This window comes from Salvia hispanica, chromosome 4 (assembly GCF_023119035.1).
Source record: "Salvia hispanica cultivar TCC Black 2014 chromosome 4, UniMelb_Shisp_WGS_1.0, whole genome shotgun sequence".
Lineage (NCBI taxonomy): Eukaryota > Viridiplantae > Streptophyta > Magnoliopsida > Lamiales > Lamiaceae > Salvia > Salvia hispanica.
The window spans coordinates 54758034-54782549 of record NC_062968.1 but is presented as its reverse complement, the minus strand read 5'-3'; the positions used below and the strand labels follow the sequence as shown (position 1 = coordinate 54782549).

The 24516-nt window shown below is 36.4% G+C and overlaps 5 protein-coding genes across 5 annotated transcripts; 3 read left to right on the top strand and 2 right to left on the bottom strand.

Annotated features, from left to right (window-relative positions):
* Window positions 1–689: 689 nt before the first annotated feature.
* LOC125224192 (classical arabinogalactan protein 26-like) lies at window positions 690–1369 on the bottom strand. Its single transcript, XM_048127550.1, has one exon. It carries the CDS (start codon window positions 1163–1165, stop codon window positions 797–799), a length of 369 nt encoding a protein of 122 aa, XP_047983507.1. The 5' UTR covers window positions 1166–1369; the 3' UTR covers window positions 690–796.
* A 1961-nt stretch (window positions 1370–3330) lies between these two features.
* Window positions 3331–6068, top strand: LOC125185472 (superoxide dismutase [Cu-Zn]). Its single transcript, XM_048082002.1, has 8 exons — window positions 3331–3473; window positions 4130–4224; window positions 4324–4425; window positions 4536–4631; window positions 4916–4947; window positions 5037–5112; window positions 5429–5482; window positions 5801–6068. The coding sequence occupies exons 2-8, from the start codon at window positions 4149–4151 to the stop codon at window positions 5821–5823; spliced, it is 459 nt and encodes a 152-aa protein (XP_047937959.1). The 5' UTR covers window positions 3331–3473; window positions 4130–4148; the 3' UTR covers window positions 5824–6068.
* Window positions 6069–7353: 1285 nt separating this feature from the next.
* Window positions 7354–12949, top strand: LOC125222738 (F-box/LRR-repeat protein 4). The gene is made up of 8 exons (XM_048125514.1): window positions 7354–7820; window positions 8369–8605; window positions 9138–9544; window positions 10320–10505; window positions 10743–10935; window positions 11476–11552; window positions 12102–12252; window positions 12393–12949. The coding sequence occupies exons 1-8, from the start codon at window positions 7554–7556 to the stop codon at window positions 12687–12689; spliced, it is 1815 nt and encodes a 604-aa protein (XP_047981471.1). The 5' UTR covers window positions 7354–7553; the 3' UTR covers window positions 12690–12949.
* Window positions 12950–13023: 74 nt separating this feature from the next.
* LOC125222739 (probable galacturonosyltransferase-like 4) lies at window positions 13024–14358 on the bottom strand. The gene has a single exon (XM_048125515.1). It carries the CDS (start codon window positions 14151–14153, stop codon window positions 13161–13163), a length of 993 nt encoding a protein of 330 aa, XP_047981472.1. The 5' UTR covers window positions 14154–14358; the 3' UTR covers window positions 13024–13160.
* Window positions 14359–22267: 7909 nt separating this feature from the next.
* Window positions 22268–24018, top strand: LOC125220067 (S-adenosylmethionine decarboxylase proenzyme 4-like). The gene has a single exon (XM_048122189.1). The coding sequence runs from the start codon at window positions 22569–22571 to the stop codon at window positions 23598–23600; it is 1032 nt and encodes a 343-aa protein (XP_047978146.1). The 5' UTR covers window positions 22268–22568; the 3' UTR covers window positions 23601–24018.
* The last annotated feature ends 498 nt before the right edge of the window (window positions 24019–24516 follow it).

Below are 24516 nucleotides of genomic sequence, written 5' to 3'. Positions count from 1 at the left end.
ATATAATTGTTAAATGTTGGGATATAATTTTAGAATAACGTAGATAAAATAGTAAATAATCAAGTAAATACACGATCACGTACTAATTTTTCTTAGCTCTATGTCACTCTAAAGTTGAAGATGTTAGGCTAATTATTTGTATCTTTTGAGTTTGGGTACCTCAAATTGTCCCACGGCGCAGTCAAATATTATGATGAGGGTTAGGTCAAAAGAGGGAGATATTAGGCTAATTATTTGAATACACCTAAAAGGCTAAAACTAAATAGTACTACTCCTATAGTAGTATCACTTTCCGTTTCCATATAATATAATGTAGCAATAAATAAATAAATAGGAGACTAAAAATTAAATAATATGAAAAGAAGGCATGCACTGACCAACATCACTGTTAATCTCTACCAAACATGTGCCATTTGATCTATGTCTATGAATAAATTAAAATCTCACATCTTACCTATGCACGAATCTATTATTGATCAACCATTTTCAAAGAATTTACTATTTATTCAAAAGTCACGACAAATTTCACTTACCTGGAAAATCGTAACACCCTTTTTTCTTCCTTTTATTAAAGAAACTTTTGAAAAAACTAGCTTTCCACAGAGAACACTTTACTAAACAATGCACTTTACCATAAACTCAACATTTCCAATTTCGTCATATTTTAGCTCAATAAACCTAAAATAAAATGAAATAAATAATAACATAACAATTGATATATACTATGAAGAATCAAATACAACTTTTATGAGTAAAATTTAGCTAGAGAATATTCATCACCAAAAACAAGCATTTATCATATCATGAACACCACTAAAAAAGCAAAAAAAAATCCACTCCCAAGCCCTTTGATCGGAATCTTGACGGCGGAGGACTCCGGGAGCGAGCCGAACGGGGCGAGGGCGGTGTCGGGGCCGACTGGGTCGAGCATGTCCGGGTTCTGGCTCCGGGTGGAGGGTATGGTCGGCATGGAAGATCCCGGGGTGCCCGAGGAGCCTCCGGGGGACGGGAGGAGGGGCGCGATATCCGGCGACAGCGGCGTGTCGGGAGGGAGCGGCAGGACGGCCGGCGCGGCGGAGATGGTGGGGCTTGTTTGGTGGGAAGGGAATATTGAGAGTGTGAGGGATAGGAAAAGAGTAGTGATGAGGAAGTAGGGAAAAGCCATTGGTGGTAATGATTTAATGGGGGGAGGGGATTAGTTAGTGTTGGGAGTGATTGATGATATAATGAAATGGGAATGATTGAGAGGGATCAATGTGGGGTGAAGTGCCACAAAAGTTTTAGTTTGATAATTGGGTAGTGATGAGTGTGTAAGTGGATTGCATGTGGACATGTGAAGGATGTGAGACAAAGGTTTGTTTGCCAGTCTTATGGGTGGGTTTGTTTATGTATATAGTGCTAGTTTGTGAAATATATGCTTGGATTATTTGATTGTGGGTGGTTTTTTTAATCTAGGTATCAAAAACTTTGCAAGTGGTTCAATTATTGCATGTGTGGTAGCCTTAATACATTAGAATATGTATATAGAAATGTCAAATAGATTGGGCCAGCACAGTCCAAGATCACCAAATGTGTCAATGATAATTTTTAAGGTTTGGAACTGGGCCACTCGCTTAAAACTAGCTACAATTGGGCTTGTTATTAAAACCAATAGCTCGAGTCTAAGAGCATTCACAAGTTTCCATTACCTATTGTGGTCGTGATCTCACTCATATCATAATCAATAGTGTTCATTGTTACCGATAACAAATCGATCGATCCTGTCGCCGAACTATGTGAAATTACATTGGCAGACGCTTGCCAATTTTGCCCTTGTATGGATCGTCGTCGATGAAATTCATTCAAAAGGAATTTATATGGTTTTGGAATTGAAAATAAGATGTGAAAAAGATATGTATTTATAGAGAGTTTTTAAAAATTTGTCTTCTGTCACGGCATTGTGCGCCACAACGAGTGTTGTAAGAGCGTCTGCGCCGCATCGGTGGCACTCGCCCTACCCCTCCCTCGGCCTCCCCTCGTCGCCCTCCCGACCCCTCTCACTCGTGATGCACAACGCCTCACATCGTGACTCTTCAGCGGCGCGACATCACTTCCCCCTTTGTGGTTTGTGGATGCTCTAAGTCCGCTTGAAGCTCGACCTATTGTGTATTTTTATAAAAGTTCTATTTGTATTATATGATTCATACTATGAAAGTATGCGGATACAAGCTTTTGCCTTAGCATTATCATCCTTTGGCAAACTTACTTTAATAAGTATAGAAAATTAAAAATACTACTTGCATTTTCTTCATGACTCATTTTTTTTTTCTATAGTGAAGTGAAATTTTTATGACAATTTGTTTGAATTTTATTTGTTGACAGTTTGTAATCCCGTAATTTTGACTTAATGAGGCCAAATTATCGTTTAATAACTTATCATAACTTTATACTAGTGGTATTATGTAACTTTTGAAATTTTTAAAATTAAGAATTTGTTATAATTAGATGTTTAATTTTCATGGGTTTATTTATTATAAATATAGGATTATTTAAGAATAATAAATATATATGTGAATTTTTAATGTTAAATTTTTGCTCGATTAGCCTATAAAGCTGGGCTGAGATCCAAACATTAAATATTAGTGAGAAAATTTGTACTCCCTCCATCCCAGATTAAGAGTCATATTTTTCCATTTCAGTCCATCCCAATTAAGAGTCACACTTCATTTTTACCATAAATAATAAGTAGGTCTCACATTCCACTAACTCAATTCACTCACATTTTATTATAAAATCAATATAACAAAAACGGGTCTCACATTTCACTGACTTTTTCAACCAACTTTTCATTACATTTCTTAAAACTCGTGTCTGGTCAAAGTGAGAAAATTTGTACTCCCTCCATCCCCGAATAAGAGTCATATTTTTCCATTTCAGTCCATCCCAACTAAGAGTCACACTTCATTTTTATCATAAATAGTAAGTAGGTCTCACATTCCACTAACTCAATTTACTCACATTTTATTATAAAACCAATATAACAAAAATGGGTCTCACATTTCACTAACTTTTTCAACCAACTTTTCATTACATTTCTTAAAACTCGTGTCTGGTCAAAGTGACTCTTAATCGAGGACGGAGGGAATAATTTACTAGTATTAAATTTTCAACTCGACCACTCTATATTCAATTAGGCCTAATGTTGACTCAAAATTCAACTAGACTTATGTATTTGCCGAAAATAATTTATAGCCCGCTACATTAAATTCAGTAACCCACACTTATGTCATTTATTGCCTTCAAATTAGAGTGACGGTATCTTCTCAAATTTATTATGTAGGTGAAATTATTAAGATAAATGGAAATATATGGGCTTCACCTACCCTTCTCTTTTCATATATAGTCTGCATTTTATCTAGAATCTTCCATTTCTCAGTATTTCCCTATCGCTCTCTCTTCCTCAGCTCTGCTGCTTCAATCAGGGGCGTCCTGAGGTAAAATTCATTCCGTACAAAAGCTAGAGAGAAAAAATTGATCGTGTTTGATTACTTTTAATTGTTTATTCATTGTTCGGATTTTTTTGAATTAAAATTTGGATTGTATTTGATTTGTTGATTACTTTCAGCTTATTATTCAAGCTATTTTTGATCTAGTATGAATCTGACTTTGCTATTTCATTGTTTATCGTAGATTGATTTAGTTTCAAGTACGTTCGTCTATTCGTGTGATTCATTCTGTCGTTAATGGAGTTTTGAATAGTGTTTGTGTGGTGGAATTGTTTAGATCTTTCGTGTTATGGTTTGAGTATGGATTATACAGTATCTTGCTTAATCTGGATTGAAGTTGATTACTATTTTGTAAGCAAATTTTGATGCTGTATGGAATGCAAGTTCTTATGAGTATCGAGAAATTTTCTTAGTTTTAATACTTGGAAGATATGCTAAGTGTAGGTAATGGATTTATTGTTATTCATAGCATGAGTTGATCTTTTTTGAGCTTTCTGTATAATTTCGATGTCAGATAAACAATTTGATCTGAAACTTCAATGCTAATTGCAATGTTTTGTGATATGCTCTTTGTTTACCATTTCACTGAATGCTTGGTTTGTGATGTTACTTTATTTTGAAGTGTTTCTTTTTAAACCTTGTAGAACACATAAAAACATAACCATGGTGAAGGCTGTCGTAGTTCTTAGCAGCAGTGAGGGTGTTGATGGCAAGGTCTTCTTCACCCAGGAGGGAGATGGTATTTTATCATTTTCATGAAATCAGTTGAGATGTTGCTACATGGTTGGTTTAAGGATGCTTATTTTTTTTTTTAATCTTTATCTATTGCTATAATCAGGTCCAACAACTGTCACTGGAAGCCTTTCTGGCCTTAAGCCTGGACTCCATGGCTTTCATGTGCATGCCCTTGGTGACACCACCAACGGTTGCATGTCGACTGGTAAACTTTTGCAATATTTGTTATGGCTCTGTTAATGAATTTGGCTGCTTTGATTAATCTTATTATTAGAGTTTTTTTTATTAAAATTGGTCATGGTATCCCAATATTAGGACCTCATTTCAATCCTGCTGGCAAAGAGCATGGTGCCCCCGAAGATGATGTTCGCCATGCTGGTGACCTTGGGAATATAACTGTTGGAGAAGATGGTATCACCCTTTTTTTTGTAAAGTGTTGTGTTCTATCTGGTTTAGGCATCCGTATTACATTTAGTGTTTGTGCACTATAGACCATCTCGCATAATCTTTGAATTAAGTGGCAGTTGTTTATGTGGATTATAGAATTTTCATGATGAAGAAAGCATCAAAGCCTCGTCCTATTTTGCCTTCGCCAGTTTTCTCTTTCTTGATTTGTTTGTGGTATTTTGTGAGCCTGACATTTTGTAATATAGAATCCACTCTGAGCCCAACTATCTTCTGATATCTTGTTTCAGGCACCGCAAGTTTCACCATTGTTGACAAGCAGGTGTTTTTCTTTGCCATGACATCTTGTAAATACCCAACATTATTTTATTGCTCAAGTATATTAAGGCCCTATTGTTTTTCCTTTGTCAGATCCCACTGAGTGGACCACATTCCATCATTGGAAGAGCAGTTGTTGTTCATGGTGATCCTGATGATCTTGGAAAGGGTATACATCTCTGCCCTTTTTTTAATGCTTAGTTATTTGCTCATATGAAGTTGGCATGTCCTTTTTTTTCTAAATAAAGAAAAGAACAACGCATCCATAATGCCAGCCAATCTTCCCATCCTCCCGGAGGGGATATTGACTCGAATACAAAAAACCATTTGTTAAATTAAGTTCCTGTGTGGGACATCATTGTAAGCAATAACTAGTTATTCTTGTATTTTTCTGTGCTTATTCCCACCTCCCCTTTCAGTCCAACTATATTCAATCTCCTTACCTTTTTTCAGTATGTTCACACACTTTCTCCCTGTTATCTCAGGTGGACATGAATTGAGCAAGACCACTGGCAATGCTGGTGGTAGAATTGCTTGTGGTAAGAAATAAATTCTCATCTTCTTACACTACTGAAACATGATGCGACAACAGTCTATTGTGATAGATAGATATCTCATGCTAGCCAAGCTACTCTCTTCAGACAACCAATTGTTACAGAATGAGTAAATCCTTGAACTTGTCACGATTCGAGTAATTATTTTAGTTCGTTCATACCATGACCACAACAAACAGATACAGGCTCAATCTTAAAAAACTAACATTACATTTGCTGCAGTCTGTGTAAAAGCCAATGTTACTAGCAAATCGATGCCGATGAAGCATAAGACATCGACTAACTTTGTCTGTTTTGTTGCAGGTATTATTGGCCTTCAGGGCTGAGCTGAGCAAACTTTTGTTCACTCTACTCCATTCATGGCTTGCCTGCATTGACTTGTGAGAAGTACCCTATATCGTTTCCCAAAACTTGAATAAAAGTTTCTTGTTATGCTGGACTACATTCCTATCTATTACTACATGTTTTGTACAATTGTACTTCAATTTGAGAAAGAAATGATGTGGTGTTGAGTGGCCTATAAAAATGGTATTTGTTGCATTTGATAATAAAATATGATTTTATATTAAAACTAAGGTCTTACTGCCTTTCAATTAGAATGATTAATCTGCTTAAATTACCCCGTATGGTAGATAGTTCAGATTTATTTTAATGAAATAAGAGTAAATTAGAGGTAGTTTTATAAGGTCTTTAATAAAATCTCAACTTTATCTTTTCGCATGACAAAATTTGTATGAAAAAATAATTAAAAACAGAAAAGGGATCACTTTTAAAATTGCATGATTTAAATATACTCATTCTTTTCATTTTTCTAATCTTCAATATTCTATCCGTCTATATATAGCTCATTCACATCATATTCTTTTCACACTAAAAGTCTCTTCCTCTCAATATTCTATAAATATATATTAGTCCCTCCATCCGCGAATAGAAGTATCGTTCTTTCCGTTTCAGTTCGTTCGCGAATAGGAGTTGCGGTTTATTTTTACTATAAATGGTTACATTCCAATAATTCATTCAATTCATATTTCATTTAAAACTAATATATATACAAGTGAGATTAATGTTTCACCAATTTTTTTCTACCTACTTTTCTTAAAACTCGTTCCGCCAAGAAATGAGATTCCTAATGGCAGATGGAGAAAGTACTATTATCTTTGCATTATGTCTGGCAAAGACGAACGGCTTTAGTGGTACATTGCCTCGTTTTTTTGGCGAGAACTCTCAATTTTGTTAGATCTTTGATGCCCTACCAATCGGCATCCCAAGGTGTCACCGTTCCTCACATGCCCGACATCCCCATGCACATGTTAGATAATCTGATTGCCGGAAACAACTAGTCTCGGCCCGATGGGGCTTCTACGCACACTTATAAGAATATTTGAGCTCATTTCGTCCGAGTGAGATTTTAATTCTAGAAATTTTGCATCATCCAAAACAAATGAGCAAAAAGAATAGGTTGGTGGGACAAGCGAGCAAATATTTTGAAAATAGGTTTGGTGTAACAAACCTTTCGAATAGAAATTTGTTTATAATTCACATATTTTAGTTTATTTAAAATAGATACTCTAATAAATAAATAAAATTATAAGACTCAATAGTTAAGAAAATAAACGATAGATTGTGGAGATTGTCTTAAACAAGGAAAAAGGTAAAAAAGTGAAGTGGAACTGTGTTGGCAAGATGTGATTTTATCTCTAAAATAAGGAAACAGTTAAATGTGAGAAAACAGTTTAAATGTGAAGTGGATCTACAGTTAAGATAAAATACGATTAACAGTGTAAACTTGAGATTAGTAGTAATAATTTATCTAATCCACTATCAATACAAACGTACAATTCCCCCAAAGTTAACCACATCAAAAGCAATCTCAGTTAATCTATTCCCACGCCCTCACCGAATTTTTCTCTCTTCTTCCTCTAGCTAGGTGAAATTCCCTCACTGTAGCGACTCAATACACGTGCATATGCAAAATGCTGTGTATTTGATTATATATATGTGTGTATTAATCGCGATTCACGATCCTCCTAAAAACTGAAGTTGAAATTGAGGCGAAATGAAAGGGTTTGATCTGGTGAACGGCGTTCTGCCGGACGAATTGATAGTGGAGATATTCCGGCGCCTGGATGCGAAGCCGAGCCGCGACGCCTGCTCGCTGGTCTGCAAGCGGTGGCTCAGCCTCGAGCGCCTCAGCCGCGACACAATTCACATCGGCGCCTCCGCCTCCCCCGACAAGCTCGTCGAGCTGCTCGGCCGCCTCTTCCCGAATATACAATACGTGTTCGTCGACGAGCGCATCTCCGTCACGCTACCCGTGCAATGCGTGAGTGGATCTCTCAATTTTTGCCTGCAATTCATCTTCCTTATAATTTAATTCGTTTGTGATTGGTGAATTTGGTGGAGGATTTGGTTGGTTTGACTAACTTTTTCGTGAATTTGGCTCTGGATTCGATTTTAATTTCTGTAATTTAGCTTATCATTTCAATGAAAAATTCGAAGTCCGCTTGTTAAGATATCTGATGTGGAAGATGAATACAAAAACTTTGCTTTGGTCTAACAAAGATTCCAAATCGATTCGTTAAGTTTTCTGGTTAAAAGATGAATCAGACGTGTTCAGTGTGTAGCTGAATAGAACTACTTGCATTGGATAAATCGCATGGTAAATGATTTTGGTTTCTTACTGTTATAGTAGTCTTTGTTAGGTTAACTTTCAAATATAAAATTATTGATGCACCGTAGCAGACTAAGCTGATTTAACAGAAGTGTTCAAGCTTTTGGTGAGTGACATATACATACAAGCGATAGGAGTATATTTTTGTTCACATTCCATGAGCTGTCTACTAATCGTCCATGATTTCTTCCTGCGAGCAGGGAAAAAGACGTCGCCGTTCACTTACGAGGGGCAGGTGGGATGAGGGATCTGACCAAAATGCGTTTGGCGATGATAGCATGGGAGCTAGTTGTTTATCAAACTATGGGCTGGAAGCTGTTGGGGGAAGCTTTGTAAAGCTTGAAAAATTGAGCCTTATATGGTGCTCTAGCTTAACAGACGCAGGGTTAAAATCTTTTGCCGAAAAATGTCGATCACTTAAATCTCTCGATTTACAGGTGACTTCCTGAATTTACTTTATCTATCTGTTTTTTCAATTTTCCTTCTGATATTATTCTGTCAGCTGTACCCTGGATTAGATCAGGAATTTAGCACTCTATCCTGGTCGCTATAATAAAAATACGACTGTATCTGCTTCATCCAAAACCACCATGTAGTGAATGTTGAAAGTGAATTATGATAAGGACCTCATTTGGTTAAGGGCAAAACATGAATTTTCAGATACTACTCGAAATTGTATCTGCATTTTCCCAAGAAGCATAAACACTTCTTGCATCTCATTTTCTTCCTTTCAGGTTCAATGAAATGAGGATATGCCCCCCCCCCCCCCCCAAAAAAAAAAAAAAAAGAAAGAAAAAAAGAAAAGACATCTAAGTCTCAGTTCCTCCTTTCTACAATTCATAATAGCTTGTGGTTGTATGGTTTTAGAAGCTTTTCTAGTTTTTCGTGTGTCCAATATTTGTTATATTTGTTGTTGATTACTCTTTTACCAAGGGCAATCACTCAGTTGTGTTGTGTCTGCTTCTTCAGGGCTGCTACATTGGAGATGAAGGTTTAGCTGCTATAGGAGAATGCTGCAATTCTCTTCAGGATTTGAACTTACGATTTTGTGAAGGATTGACTGATAGAGGACTGGTTCAACTGGCCCTTGGTTGTGGGAAGACCTTGAAATCAATTGGGGTTGCTGCATGTGCTAAGATCACTGATATCTCACTAGAGGCAGTGGGATCTCACTGTAGATGTCTTGAATCTCTATCACTGGACTCAGAGATCATCAATGACAAAGGCTTGCTTGCTGTGGCAAAAAGATGTTCCACACTAAAAGTTCTGAAACTGCAATGTCTGAATATTACTGATGAAGCTCTACAAGCTGTTGGAATATATTGTTCATCGTTGGTGGTATTGGCTCTATACAGCTTCCAGAAATTGACAGACAGGTGACCTTTTCCCCTCTGGGTTATTCCCAGTTCATATGTGGAATTCTCTACTTTAGAAGTTTGAATCCGATGACTAAATACACTCAATTCTTGTGTAATTTGTGTTTTTTTCAACAATATACTTAAGAGCTGGATGCACATCCATCTTGTCATAGTCCAAGAACTTTGAAGTGAATTATTTATAAGTATGGAAAATATGATTGACAGCTTGTACAATCTTAACACTCCTTTACTTTGTTGTGTCTAATGTCTTTTAAAATAATGATGCTATCCAAGATTATGATTGGTGTTATCGTATTTCAAAACCCTTACAATCTTAAGTTTGTTGTGAATACAATTTGCTTTCATATATTATTATTTGGTTCAGGCAGTAGATTGCTCAGTGAACAGCTGGGCCTAGTAAACTAGGTGTAATGATTACTGAATTGTTATTCCTCTTCTGCACATTAAAAGGATTAGTCTTATTTTCCTACTCTTACTCTTATAAGAATGCTATTCATTATAAGCCATGTGTCGGTCTTATTCTACTTGAATTGGTTTTATGTGTTTGATATGTAATCTCGTGTAGTTTTAGCGTCCCGATAGGGTTCTTGGTCTATATTGAATATCTTGTATGTATTCCATTTTTTTGCAGCAGCATTATTCTACTTTCCTATGCTAAAGACTCTGAGTTTCTTCCTTTTTATGATTTCCTTCCGTTGTGGCTTGAAATAAAACTTAATTGATATGGATCATATCCCAGCCTACTTATAGTCTTTCATATATGCTTCTGCAGGAGCCTGTTTGCCATTGGGAGGGGATGTAAGAAGTTGACAAATCTTACATTGAGTGACTGTTTCCTTCTGAGTAACATTGGTTTAGACTCTATAGCTGTCGGTTGCTCAGAGCTTATGCATATTGAAATTAATGGCTGCCACAATATTGGAACTGATGGATTCAAGTCTGTTGGAAAATTTTGTGCGTAAGTGTCCGGTCCCCTTTTTACAATTGCCTTCTACTTGCATTTGGACTTCTCCTTTTTCACTCTTGACTTTGCTCTGATCTTTTCCTCTTTAGCTATAGGGACTGCACGAGTAAGAAATAACTATTTTTAACCTTGGCCTCTTGTTTGTTTCCTGTTTGGAACTTGCACTAATTTCCTATGTTTGTACCTATTGGTAAACTGATTTAATTTTTGTATGTCGGGTCATGCCTGCAGCCGACTTTCTGAGCTAGCCTTGCTGTACTGTCAGAGGATAGAAAGTGGTGCCCTAAGCGAAATTGGTAAAGGATGCAAATTCTTGCAAGCTCTTCACTTGGTAGATTGCTCAGGGATTGGGGATGATTCCATGTGTAGTATAGCCATGGGCTGTAGTAACTTAAAGAAACTCCATATTCGCCGATGTTATGAGGTAGGTACTCTTCCTTTTGTTGATATCACATAATGAAATTATTATACGTTCGTAATATTTACTCGAAAATGTGTTTCTCTTGTGATCTGACCTGGCAAGATGTTCTTTTAGTATGTAACATTGTGCTTCCGAGATTAAGTTACTGCCCTTCTTGAGGATTTAGTTAGGTCTAAGTCCATGGCACATATCTTCCTATTTGTTTGGCTGGTTTACTTAATTTGGCATCCATAATCTATCTTGGAATTTCCAGGAAAGGTGGCTTAAAGGATTCCAATTGGTATTTCGGAGTTGATCATGCCCTTTAAAACTATGTTGTCTAGTATAATTACAATAGTTGAAATGCTTGCTTAAATTGATTTGGCATAGTACACAGAATGCAAAAAACTTAAGGTATTGCATATGACAGTGATAAGTTCTGTTTTCCAAATGAAACTCCACATCTGTCAACACCCTCAGAATTTCATGGTTATGTTAAATCATATATTTAATCCTTTATTATATTTTTATCCTAATTATATTTTGCGATTGCACCATTGATAGGTGGGAAATAAAGGAATAGTTGCCATTGGAGAAAACTGTAAATCTCTCACTGACCTCACGCTTCGATTCTGTGACAGGTTTGTGATCCCCCCTCTCTCCTTTCTTATATGGGATGATTCAATACTTAGTGCCCTATGTTCTATATAAACATACATTTATAATGCTGCCTTGGATTCCACAAGGAGTTCTAATTGAATAATGTTAGATTAGCTTTCGGATGATAATGTGCTGTATGCCTGTTTACCACATCACTTGTTTATCCCCTTACTCTGGTTTTCTTTTCTTCCCCTTCTATTTTAAATGTTATGTGACAGGCTTGCTTTGATACAGTATGAATACCGTCTACAGCTCTCTTGCTCTTGCGTCTTGGCTCTGTTAATTTGAGCTCTTCTGCTGGAAAACTCCTATTCTGAAAATCATATAACTTTCAAACCTTACAATTTGTTGTCATGTGTCTAAGAGATCAATGTTTTCATGCAACTAAAGCTGCCTATATGATTTGGAATAGTTGCAGCTTTATGATTTCTGATTGAACTCTTACATTCCATCTGGTTTTGCTATGGAACTCTACCCAGAACACCTTTTTTACGGTTGACATGATCTTAGATTTTCTTTGTGGTCACCAGGATTGGGGATGAAGCACTGATTTCAATAGGTCAAGGCTGCTCCTTACATCAATTGAATGTAAGTGGTTGCCACCAAATTGGGGATGCTGGAATAATTGCTATTGCTAGAGGCAGCCCTGAACTCAATTCTCTGGATATAAGCGTTCTTCAGGTTTGGCTTCAAACTCCGACTCAAATTTCCTCACTCCGTTTCAATTTGTAATTAGTAATTTGCATCTCAAGCTTGTAACTTATATTGGATGTTCATGTTACAGCTCCACAGTTCCTAACAATCTGTTTCCCATCTGACAGAATCTTGGGGATAATGCGATGATGGAGTTGAGCGAAGGTTGTCCTTTACTAAAGAACATCGTGATATCACATTGTCGCCAGATAACAGACATGGGGGTTGGCTATCTTTCAAGAAGATGCACGTTACTGGAGTCGTGCCACATGGTGTACTGCCCCAGGGTCACTGAAGCTGGAGTTGCGACCATGGTTGCAATGTGTACGAGAATGAAGAAGATACTGGTCGAGAAGTGGAAGGTTAGTTCTCGGACCAAAAGACGAGCTGGATCCATCATCAGTTACCTGTGTGTCGACCTTTAAATCCTCAGGTTCGAGTTTGAGAGTGAACTACGTTCGTGCTGCTTCTCTGCCGGTGGCAAAAAACAACTCTGTAAAATTCCTCTATTAGTGAATAAAGTCATAGCTTAACCCAACTATGACTAATTCCTACATCTGCAGTAAGTAAATTCTGTTTGTGTAATAGTATGTGAAATGATACATAATTGTAAAGGACTTATTTTTTATAAATAATTTGTCATCAACTCATACTCCGTATTCAGAAAGAAAGTCAACATTCTTTATGTATTTCTAGTTGAGATAGCCAAAATTGTCTTCTTCCTTTTTGCATGCTCCCTTTTAGATATTTGCAATTACATCTCAATTGCATGATTATATATACTACATAAATAATAGTATGAGGCTGCGTTAATGCATTCCATCCAACCTCTATACATATACACTAACACTTGCTTTGAAACAGAGATGCGTGCATATAGGTTTCACATGATCACATCATTCCTCCAAGGCAACCCGAGACGACCTGTAGAGGTCGTATGGGGCCCACAAGTAGTCGACCGAGCAGGGTCTCTGCGAGTCCAACCTCAGCCACGGCTTCCCCTTGCCGCTCCAATGCAGCAAGCTGATTGGGCCAGGGTGAAGCCGCCTGCACCTGCCTTCCAAGTTGTCACCCCCTAACCCATGTTGGTTCCACCTATGCTCCACTCCCTTTATATTCCCCGCAAACACGAGCAGGATCGGTGGCAGAGAGCCCAAGTGGTATATCCTCTTGTGCTTCTGCACCTCCATCCATTCCTCCACCTTCCTCCTGTACCCTCCCCTCCGCCACTGCTCCACGTCCACCACCATCACCCCCGTGTTGAAGTAACACGCCCTCCTCCCTTCGAACACCCCAGCCAGCGTCCCATCCGACCAGAACGCCTCCGTGAAGTAGCTCGTGAAGTTGGCGTGGCAGTACTCCGGCGCCGCCAGCACCTTCCCCTCCAAATCCACCCCCCACAGCTTCGAGATGTCGTCCACGACGATGATGTCAGAGTCCAGGTATATCACTTGCTTGACGCTAGCAGGCAGGATGTCTGCCATGTAGATCCTGGCGTAGTTCAGGGGCTGGTCGAGCGCGTGGCGAACGGATTTCGATATCTTTCCACTCACCTTACCGGGGTCGAAGCGGTACATCTCGAATGTAAGGAAAGGGAAAGTGGAGTTGATGAGGGAGGAGATTTCGACGTCGAGGTGGACGGAGAGGAAGTGGAATGACACGTTCTCCGGGCACGTCGAGTGCTGGAGGACCGACAGCACCGCGGCCATGGTGCCGCGAATGTAGTTCGTGTCGAGGGGCATCACGACGTGCACGACGTGGGAGCTGCATGCGGCGCCGTTGCGGAAGGCGGGGGCCTCCCGGAACGAAGGGACGGCGGCTACGGTGGCGGCGGAGCGGAGGAGGATGGTGGACAGGAGGCCGAGGAGGGGGAGAAGAGACAGGGCCATCCTGTCTCTGATTTAGTTAGTTACAAGTTGCAACTGTTTCTTTTAACTCTTTTCTATTTTTAGTTTATTTTTTTATTTGGGAGGAAAGAGTTTCATGAAACCATTGGAGGATGGAAAAAAATGGAGGTTTGGAGAGAAATATTTTGTGGTATCAAGACAGGGAGGAGAGAGAAAGTGATGTGAGGATCTGTGGCAGAGGAAGAAAATTCGGACATTAGGTTTGATTTATCAAGACTGGTTGAAATTGAGTTGAAAGATTTACCATATGTTACTATCAAAGTAGAAAGAACTTGTTTGGAAGAATCATCCTTTGCCTAACTAAAAAGTATTCTATTTTGATGACGGTCTATTGTCATGACTCATTGCATATGATGATCTATTTAGGATTAATTTGTGAGATTATTTTATTTGAAGGAGGTGACTATAACTAATTATCATATGATTACCCAAATAGGATTAAATTGTAAGATTTAACCGTATAAACCAAATATTACATATTTAATTAAAAGATATAATCTTTCACACCGAACATGCCTTTATGTTTTCGTTTTTGTGTTTTCGGTTTGCTAGTGTAGCTTGTTTGCTTATGACTTGACAATTAGAATTTTTGGGTATGGTGTAGCTTGTTTGCTTTAGAACATGGTAGTATTAGACCCAAGAATCTAGTTGTGACAACTGACCATCATCAGTGATTCCTCTTTAATAGAAGGGTTGATTGCAAATTAAATCTTAATATTTAGACGTTTAAAAAGTAAACCAAAAAAATCAAGCGCTCCAATAACTTACGACTCATAATTTTATTAAATAAAAAATTGTTGTGTGTATATTTGTTCTTCAATTTATAACTAACCTAATACAAATATCTTATTATAGATTATCATTGATGATACTGTATATGCTTACTAAGTTTATACTTTTCAAATATATACCCAACTTAAATTTTGTAGGATATCTTTTTCAATTCTGACAAAGCAAAGTGTAGATTAAAATCTACTCATGTAAACAATGTCCTAAAAAGGAACTAATGGGCTTAGCTGTGGTTGGGCTTTCACCAAATGGGCTTAGCTAAGATTGGGCTTTCACCAAAGCGTAAGAAGATTTACAAGCCCATGAAAGGGATAATGGGCTTGTAATACCTCAACTTCATATATACAATTTGTTTTTACTTTAAGGTTTTTTTTAATTTTTTTTTTTTATTACATAAGGTTAAGATACTGAGGTTTTTGCGTAGAAGATTGGAAGACTTGTACCAGTTAATGTACATATATGTGCATCATCCAACATATAATTTAAAGCACATTAGTACAATTTAATGATTGATCCCATTTTGTGATACATGCATGCAAAATTTTTTGTTTAAACCTCTAAAAACTATGATCATAATTTTGTCCCATAGATAAGCTTATTGAATCATATTCTATTTTACACAAATATCTTCACGCATGTCTGGTTAACCTTTTCGGACTATATAGGATAGCATTTTTCTAATCAATTTATACATAAATGTTACTCCATATAGTATTTTGACAAAATTATTTTTGGAAATGTGATTGTGATTTATGTATTTATATTTCATCTATTTTCATATTTCATTTAATTTACAACTACAATGACGTGTCTAGACAGGTAGTGATGCATTTGATTTGAGTGCAGAGTGCAGACCATATACAGTTACATAAAAGAGCCTATAGATGAAAACTTGTGTGACAAATTTAAACTAGAAAATATTAAATAATTCAAATTGGTAACCTTGGACCATCTCATATGAGGCCACCATCAAATAACTCTTGAACATATGCCACATTGCTATGCTAAAGAAGAGGTGTAATTAAGCCCCACATAATACATTATAAAATATGATAGTATAGTAGAAAAAATGATGTGGTTGGGGTGAATAGATAAAGAAAGAGGAGTTGAAAAGGTTAAGGCAATAAAAAGAGGGAACATGATGATCTCCATGCTTACATATCTCTCCTCTCTCTCTACTCAAATGTGCTATTAGCCAATGCCATTTATGTATCTCTTGGAACTTGGGATTCTTCATCTTACAAATTCATGAGTATTCCATACATTTATAATTTCTAGCTCTCATATTTGGGAAGTGATGATTTTAATTATGAGGTCAATGTTTTTTTTTGTTTTGCACCCCAAAGATTACCAGGAATAATGACAGCATGTTTATGTCAGCTATGATTTGGGGACTTCAATAACATTTTGCCATTTCTCCTATCATACTAAAAGGAAATCGATTTTTTTAGGTTTGAGCGAAAGTTTATCAGTGGAAAGGTTTGAACCTATGACCTTAAAGTCATCATAGCTCCGCACTGACAACTGTATTACAAACTGTATTACAATATGTTGATAAAGGAAATCGATTTTTGTTCCATACATACTACTAAAATCAATTAATTTTTTGCTGCCGAAATTACATGTGAGTTTTTACTTGATGGCATCAAAAAGCACTACTTTAGAGACCAATAGCAATATTCCTAGTGCTAAATTGATTATAAAAAAAAACTCAAAGAGTATTGAAGCATTGGCTTTATAATTGAGATTAATGTTGACATCCAACAAAGCCAAGTTGGGAAAGAAATGATGGTTTGCGTGGAGCAATCAACATAGATTCTTGCTCAAAATCACTTCTAATTCTATCAAATACTAATAAAATAAAATTAAAGAAAGTGAAAAAAAAGGCACGAGAGAATGATGGGGCGTGTAAGGATTTTTCGTTCGCGTAGTATTTTTGAAGGGCTCGAGGAATAGTGATGAGCACTGCAATCTCTAATAATAATACGAGTATATTGGTTGTCAAATTTTGTAGCAATTTAAATAGTTCTAAGTAATTATTTTGGTACCACTGAATTATTAATAGTACCCAAAGATTTAATTAAATATGTGTAATTCACTAATGATTTGTGGTCACATGTTCTACAAATTCAAAGGTATGCTTAAGATCTCTTCGATATTTATTGATTTGCATGTCATTAACAAACAATATTTATGCAATGAATTTAAGTGTAAGTTAAGATCTGTCATTATAAGCAAAATTAGCCTTTTTAAATATATATTATTCTACCTCATCCATCCGTCCTATACAAATAGTATAATAAGCAAAATTATCCAGTAGAGGGAAAAATTGTTGAAGATATATACTCCCCTATTCCGTTTTAATAGAAACATTTCATTTTTTATATTGATTTTATAAAATTAATAAATAATTAAAGTAAAAGAAAAAATAATACAAAGAATAGTCTTAAAAATGTGTGGTTGATGAATTAGTCTAGTGTATACAAAGCTTAATGTACATTTATTTCGATAGTACATATCTGTGCCCACATCACAATGAAAATTCCCCAAAACTCACAAGTATATGCAATGATTGGGTGGATAAGAATCACCAACAATTAATTGACTGCCGCCTAAGTAATGGGACAAGTTATCTCTATATCAATATATATGGTGGTGGAAACGTATCAATTCAAGTTGAATAGTACTTTAATTATTTATAATATATCTTTAATATTCAAAATATTAAAAGAATTCTTTTATAATTTGTTTACAACAATGACTTTAAGCTTAAGCTTGTGTCGCTCCATCACTTAATATGACATATTGCACACGTCAAAATTGGTTCGATATATAAAGGCCAAAATAAATTAATCCTAATTTAATATGCTTATATATTAGTACTACTCCTATTTATTTAATTTGCATTATCATTAGCATCGCAAGCATGTGCATGGTGATTAAAGTGGTAAATTAGTGGCTCGGAGATTAGAGATTGATTATTGATCTACTTAGTCATTTCTAGTAATAATTTTTAGATTAATGATAGTAAATATTGACTTACTTAGTAATTAGTGGCCAAACAATTAAACTCAAAAGAAAATTAATAAAGTTGTGGGCACCTCTATTGCAATATTTTTGTGCGCATGATACAGTAGCACTCACACTCTCGTAGTGCTCAAAACTCCACACAAAATTATCTTTATAGCTAATTTCTTAGTACTTTGTACCAAATATAATCCTTTTCCACATATGTGTGTATATATATTCACATATAAAAACACATGAGTAGCACTATTAATTAGTCATATAATGGCCAACAATAAAACATTAATTTGTCTAGTATTCAAAGATAATTTTCTCTATGGTATTTAACACGACTTTATAATTTTATTGATCAATAATTAAAAATATATTTTGATTCATGTTATGACCAAATAGGTGTTTCTTTCTTATATATGTGCGCATGCAAGCATGTATGGCGGCTAAAGTGAATTGTATCTTGTAAGTTGTAACCTTTTGAAATTATGGATTAATTAATAATGTGTTTTTGGGTGGGGACTTTATGTTTGTAAAATTAGTGGTATATGTAGATTTATGTCATTGTGTGGTAGGACACATATACTAGATTGTGTCTAGTTACATGGGACTTTGTCGGGGGCACAAAGCCTAGCTAGGCTTATAAATTGTAATAGTATAATTGGAATTCTTTTTATGTCCCAATAATTTTTATATTTTTAATATAATATAGATCATCAAACGAAAACTTTGTTTTGTGTAGTATGTACAATATTTAGCGTATTTGAATTTATATATATACACAGTGGGATGTATTAAGATGACAATCCTCTTTATTGTAACACCATACCACCATTTTAATTTTAGGTCATTGGATCCGAAAATCGTGTGCTCGTCATGATGCCACGTGTAAAAACACGGAGAGGTAAAATAGGAAATTTCTAATTTTACGTTGTCAGATTGCAGTGTTGTTCATAGAATATTGAAGTCTTACCACAACAATATTGCAGTTTACCACGACTGCAATATCTAATACAGTAGACTGCAATATCTAATACAGTAGACTGCAAACCCATGTTTTTTCACGAAACTTAATCCTAGGCGTCCATAAATGAGATCTAACGGACTATATTAATGGTACGGTGTTATCCTATCTATGGTGGCACCATAGTGCACCCTTATACACAATAATACAAAATTAGTTTAATAATAGTAGATCATATCATGCTCAATAGAGTGTGATGGATAATAAGAAAGTAATCAATATTTACGAACTATATGCATATGGACAAGTTCCTAATAGTTATTGATTAAAAATTAATTTGGACAATTGAGTTTTATATGAATAATAATTCATTGTCATAAAAAGAAACATTAAATTGCATATGTATAATAAACAACCAAATTAATAATAAATGTTATTTTACACATAAGCCTATGATAAATTATTGATCAATGACAACAATTCTAGTTCTAACCACATCCCATTGGATCTAGATATATGCATGTAGAGGTTCAAATATACACGAGATGAGTAAGATTTAGAACCAAACCTGAATATTAAACCATTATTTTGTGAAATTAAAGTTAAACAATATATTTTAAATATAAACTAAAACCATAATTTAATTTACAATTTAAACCAAATCGTTCCCACTACAATATACTATATTATATCAGGATATATCATCCAACATATTGTTACACATACAAATGTGAAATCAGATGAACTTTTATGCATGCTTTGAGGAGTACTACTATTATAGTACATTATTTATAATTTTATATATATGTGGTGGTGTAAGATTTGAATTTGACCTTTTGATGTAAAAAGTTTAGATTTTGTTTTACTTTTGAAGTAAGATTTGGCTCAAAAACTGTAGCCTTTTAATTTCTAAAGCTCAAAAAGTAGTTGACCAATTACCTAAAAAAGGCACACACACATACGGATCCGTGCGGGTGTGTGTAGGTATGTGGAGTTTGGTGGATCGCGTGGTTTCAATGGTTACCCACCATAAGATTGTGCATGACGCATACATAATGAATATCATTTCTCTTCTTCCCCAAAACTCACAAATTTATTCATTGAACATTTTGAAGATGTCATATTACATATTTTTCCAAGTAATATAGTTCTTCTTAATTCAAGTGTTGGGGCTTCTTGCATCTCCATCCTTCACATTTAATCTCCCTCATGGTAGGATATACTATCATCTATATTTGAGAACCGATGGACTAGTTTTTTTCCTATCAAATGCAAAAAATAGTGATTTTGTAAAAAAAAAATACTATACTTCTCTTACTATTGCACAATGATTTTAAAAAATTCCTCGAATTTGGCAATAATATAACCTCTTTGTATAGTCTCGAATAAGTATTTTATTTGGAGAGGATACGACTTACCAGTGTCCTAATAGTTATTTGGAAATGATACGACTTACATGTTTATCCATATAAAATGGATAAATGATAATATATGTATGTAAAAATTCCATCAAGAGATGCATCAAATGTTATATACTTATATGATTAAGGTAAGTCTTTAATTGTTAGGACCACACTTAGAACTAATAGTAACTTAAAAGCTAAGGGGTAAGTAAACCTTTTGGTGGATACATACACACTCTAGCTTATTGGTCTTCAATTCATTATCTTTCTTGAATATGAAAAAAGGCTTAAATACTCAACACTTTAATTGTATGCTATCAACGTTCAAGTATATACATTATTCAAGTTGTTGGGTAGACAAACACTTACTATTCACAAGTCGACAGTTCATTTATTTAATCATAATAATTACTTATAAAAGTTTAAAATTTTGGAGAATTGAGTTCAAATCATCACTGTCAACATGTACTAATCATACTAAATATATGCCATGTTAACTAAGTAGTAATTACCAATAAATATTTCTTAATTTGCAGTGATCTAATACATATACTATATTAATCAAGCCAGCTTATATACTGTGCCAATACCCAGCCATGGAGCAATCACGGCCCAAATTAAATATCCAAACGTCACTATTGAAGTCCAAGTGGAAATATTGTGAAATTATAGTGCCTGTATATATTTAGCTATATAGTATAATAGAAAAATAATTTTTTTTTGAATGTTCTGTGTCGGAAAACTAAAGCAAGATATTAGACTATTAGTAGTACTTCTTATCTTGTTGAGTATTGAAAGGAATTTAATATCTTTTCAAATGATTCACTTACATACAAAAGAAAAAAAAAATCATCGGTTGTTTCTTTGCAATCCGTCGACATACACACATACACAATGTACATTAATATTTGTCTAACCATTTAAATTGCCCAATAAGTGATGGCAACTGATGCTATATATAAATACTAAAAAAAGTTCAGTATTCCCAATTTTGAGAAATCTTTAAGCAAGATCTAAATATTGTGTGTGTGTGTGTTTATAGTGATGGAGGGAAGTGGGCACTTGAGAGCATCCCATACAAGGAAATAGGCCTGCCTCCGCTTAGGAACTCTCATAATTATTATCATGCATTTGAACCATCTATCTTTATTATTATGTCCCTTTTTCTCTCTAACCTCTAAATATCACTACTATATCATTTTGCCCCTATTTTATCATCTACATTCCTTCACTAGTTCACTTACCACTATATTATTACAATTCAAACAGGCTAGAATATTTAGAAATAAAATGAATATAGTATTTATTAAAATAAATAAAAAGTACTCCCTCTGTCCGCGAATAGGAGTCCCGTTTTTCATTTTAGTCCGTCCGCGAATAGGAGTCCCGGTTCACTTTTACCATAAATGGTAATAGGGTCTCACCTTCAACTAACTCATTCCACTCATATTTTATTCAAAACTAATATATATAAGTGGGACATTTATTCCACTAACTTTTTTCCACCTACTTTTCTTAACATTTCTTAAAATCTGTGCCGCTCATATATGAGACTCCTAATGGCGGACGGAGGAAGTAGCTATCTATCTAGGTAATTTGCATGGGATTTTCTCATTTGTAGTTCAAATTTGGAATGATAACTCGTTAGAACAATAAAATTGGTGCTCTCTGCCGAGTAGTGGTGCACCTTTTGAGCAGCAAGAAATGATGCCTAAACATGAATATTTTTTGGCACTTTCCCGACCATTTCATTAATCCATATCTCTTCCTGTCATAACTAATTAATTAAATACATTGTAGTACTAATTATCAATTTGTACTAACTCTCCACCCTATTCTAATTAACATTGATAGTACAATGTATTATCTCTATAAATTAAAATAGTAGTGACACATAAAATAGGGTAGGCGTGGGCATGAAATTAGATTCATGTTATTGTCTTCCAAACATATCACAAACCCTCCAAAATAACCATCATCTTGCACTCATTTTGCCTCACAATCATTCTTTTTTTGTTTACCTCATCCGCATGATCATATCATATCCTCCCTCTCTCTAGTCTCTACCCACCCCCTTACTATATATATGTCTATATACATACTCACTCTCCTGTACAAATCCATCACACTTCGAATTTCACACACTACACACACTTACAGTTCTTCTTCGAAGCTCAGAACATCCTAATTCTTGATCATCGAAGAAAAAAATTATTCGATCGAATGGCGGTCTCCGGGTTCGAAGGCTTCGAGAAGAGAGTCGAGCTCCGATTCTCCGGCCACGATCCGAAGGCCGGAGAAAAGGGGCTCCGGCGGATTGACTTCTCTAAAATAGAGAAAGTATTGCATGCGGTGCAGTGCACCGTGGTCTCGGCGGTGGGCAACACGCGCTTCGACGCGTACGTGTTGTCCGAGTCGAGCCTGTTCGTGTACCCCACAAAGATCATCATCAAGACATGTGGGACCACACAGCTCCTCAAATCCATCCGTCCGTTGGCGGACCACGCTGCTACGGTGGGCCTCACCCTGTGCGGGTGCAGGTACACCCGCGGGAGCTTTATCTTCCCCCACGCGCAGCCGCACCCGCACACCTCCTTCAAGGAGGAGATTCTCTTCCTCGAGGAGAATCTCCCCGAGAATCTCTCCATCAAAAAGGCGGCGGTTTTGAAATCCAAATCCGCCCACAAATGGCACGTGTTCACCGCGTGCGACCCCGCTGCTGCGGTGGACGCGCGCGCAGGGGATTATTGCGACTCCGGGTTTTTCACGGTCGAGATTTGCATGACCGAATTGGACCGGGTTCTGGCCAGGAACTTCTTCCGCCGGTTCAAGGACGGGAAAACCGGCGACTCGGCCGGTTCGGAGATGACGGACGTGACCGGTTTGAGGGGCGTGAACCGGCACGCGCTCGTGTGCGACTACGCCTTCGACCCCTGCGGCTACTCGATGAACGGGGTCGACGGGGCCCGCTACTCCACGGTCCACGTGACGCCCGAGGACGGGTTCAGCTACGCCAGCTTCGAGTCGGTCTACGTGGACCGGGAGGAGTTCATCGAGGCGCTGCAGAAGGTGGTCAAGGTCTTCCGCCCGGCCGCGCTGTCCGTCTCGACCACTTGCGCGGCCGGGCGGGAGGTCTGGAGGGGGGCCGCGAAGGCCCTCGAGCCCCTGGGGCTGAGGGTCCGGAGCCGCGCGGCCGACGAGTTCCCGGACGCTGGGACCGTAGTCTTTCAGACGTTCGCGGCTCGTCGGAAGTAGGCCCGGGGTGTCCACGTGGCATGTGAAGATTAGTGGGCCTAGGTGGAATTCTTTTTTCTTTTTATTTTTTTTACTCTTTTTTTTTTGTTAGGGGATATGAATATTGATCATGCATGCTAATTGATGTCATTGCATGGATGATGGGATCTCAAATGTGGGGTTGACTTTGTCTAGAAGAGAAATGTTGGCAAAAAAAAATAGTGATATAATGAAGGAAGGATGATGTGGGAATGTGGTTGTAGATGGTATTGGGTTCATCATAATATTGCACCCCACTTGAATATGGCACGCCTAGAACAATTTTTTTGAGATATAAGTACTATATTTATCAGAGTTAGTGGGGTTGGGGGATCTATGAAAAGTGCTCTAAATATATGTAATTTTTTCCATGTTTATATGAACTTTCTACCATCTCTCTCTCAAATGTTTTTCAGTTTTCTCTCCTTCCTAATTTAATTTTGTCCTTTCTTAAATGTTAGTACAAATTCTTACTACAATTACAATCCAAGAATCAAGATGATAAATTATTACCCAAGAATCAAGATTCATATAATAAGAAAAATGTACATTAGTGCTATAAAATAGACAAACTTCCTTAAGGAAACACATATATATATATATACAAGTAATTGATAACCCAAAATAATAGCTTTTCGATTTGAAAAATCTAGTTTTTATACTCGAGGTTGTTAATTATAAAGGTTGCACCTTTGGCCTTTGGGTCTGACTAAATTACCACCAAAAGATTTGATTATGTTGTTTTATCGGTTTTGGGACCTATTCTGAATAAGTGCATTTTATTTATACGGAGTATTGAATAGAGACATTAAATTCAACTAAGTATACTTCTAAGTCCAAAAAATAAAAGACATAAGGGTCATTTAAATTATGAAGTTTAGTAAAATTTGGATCAGTT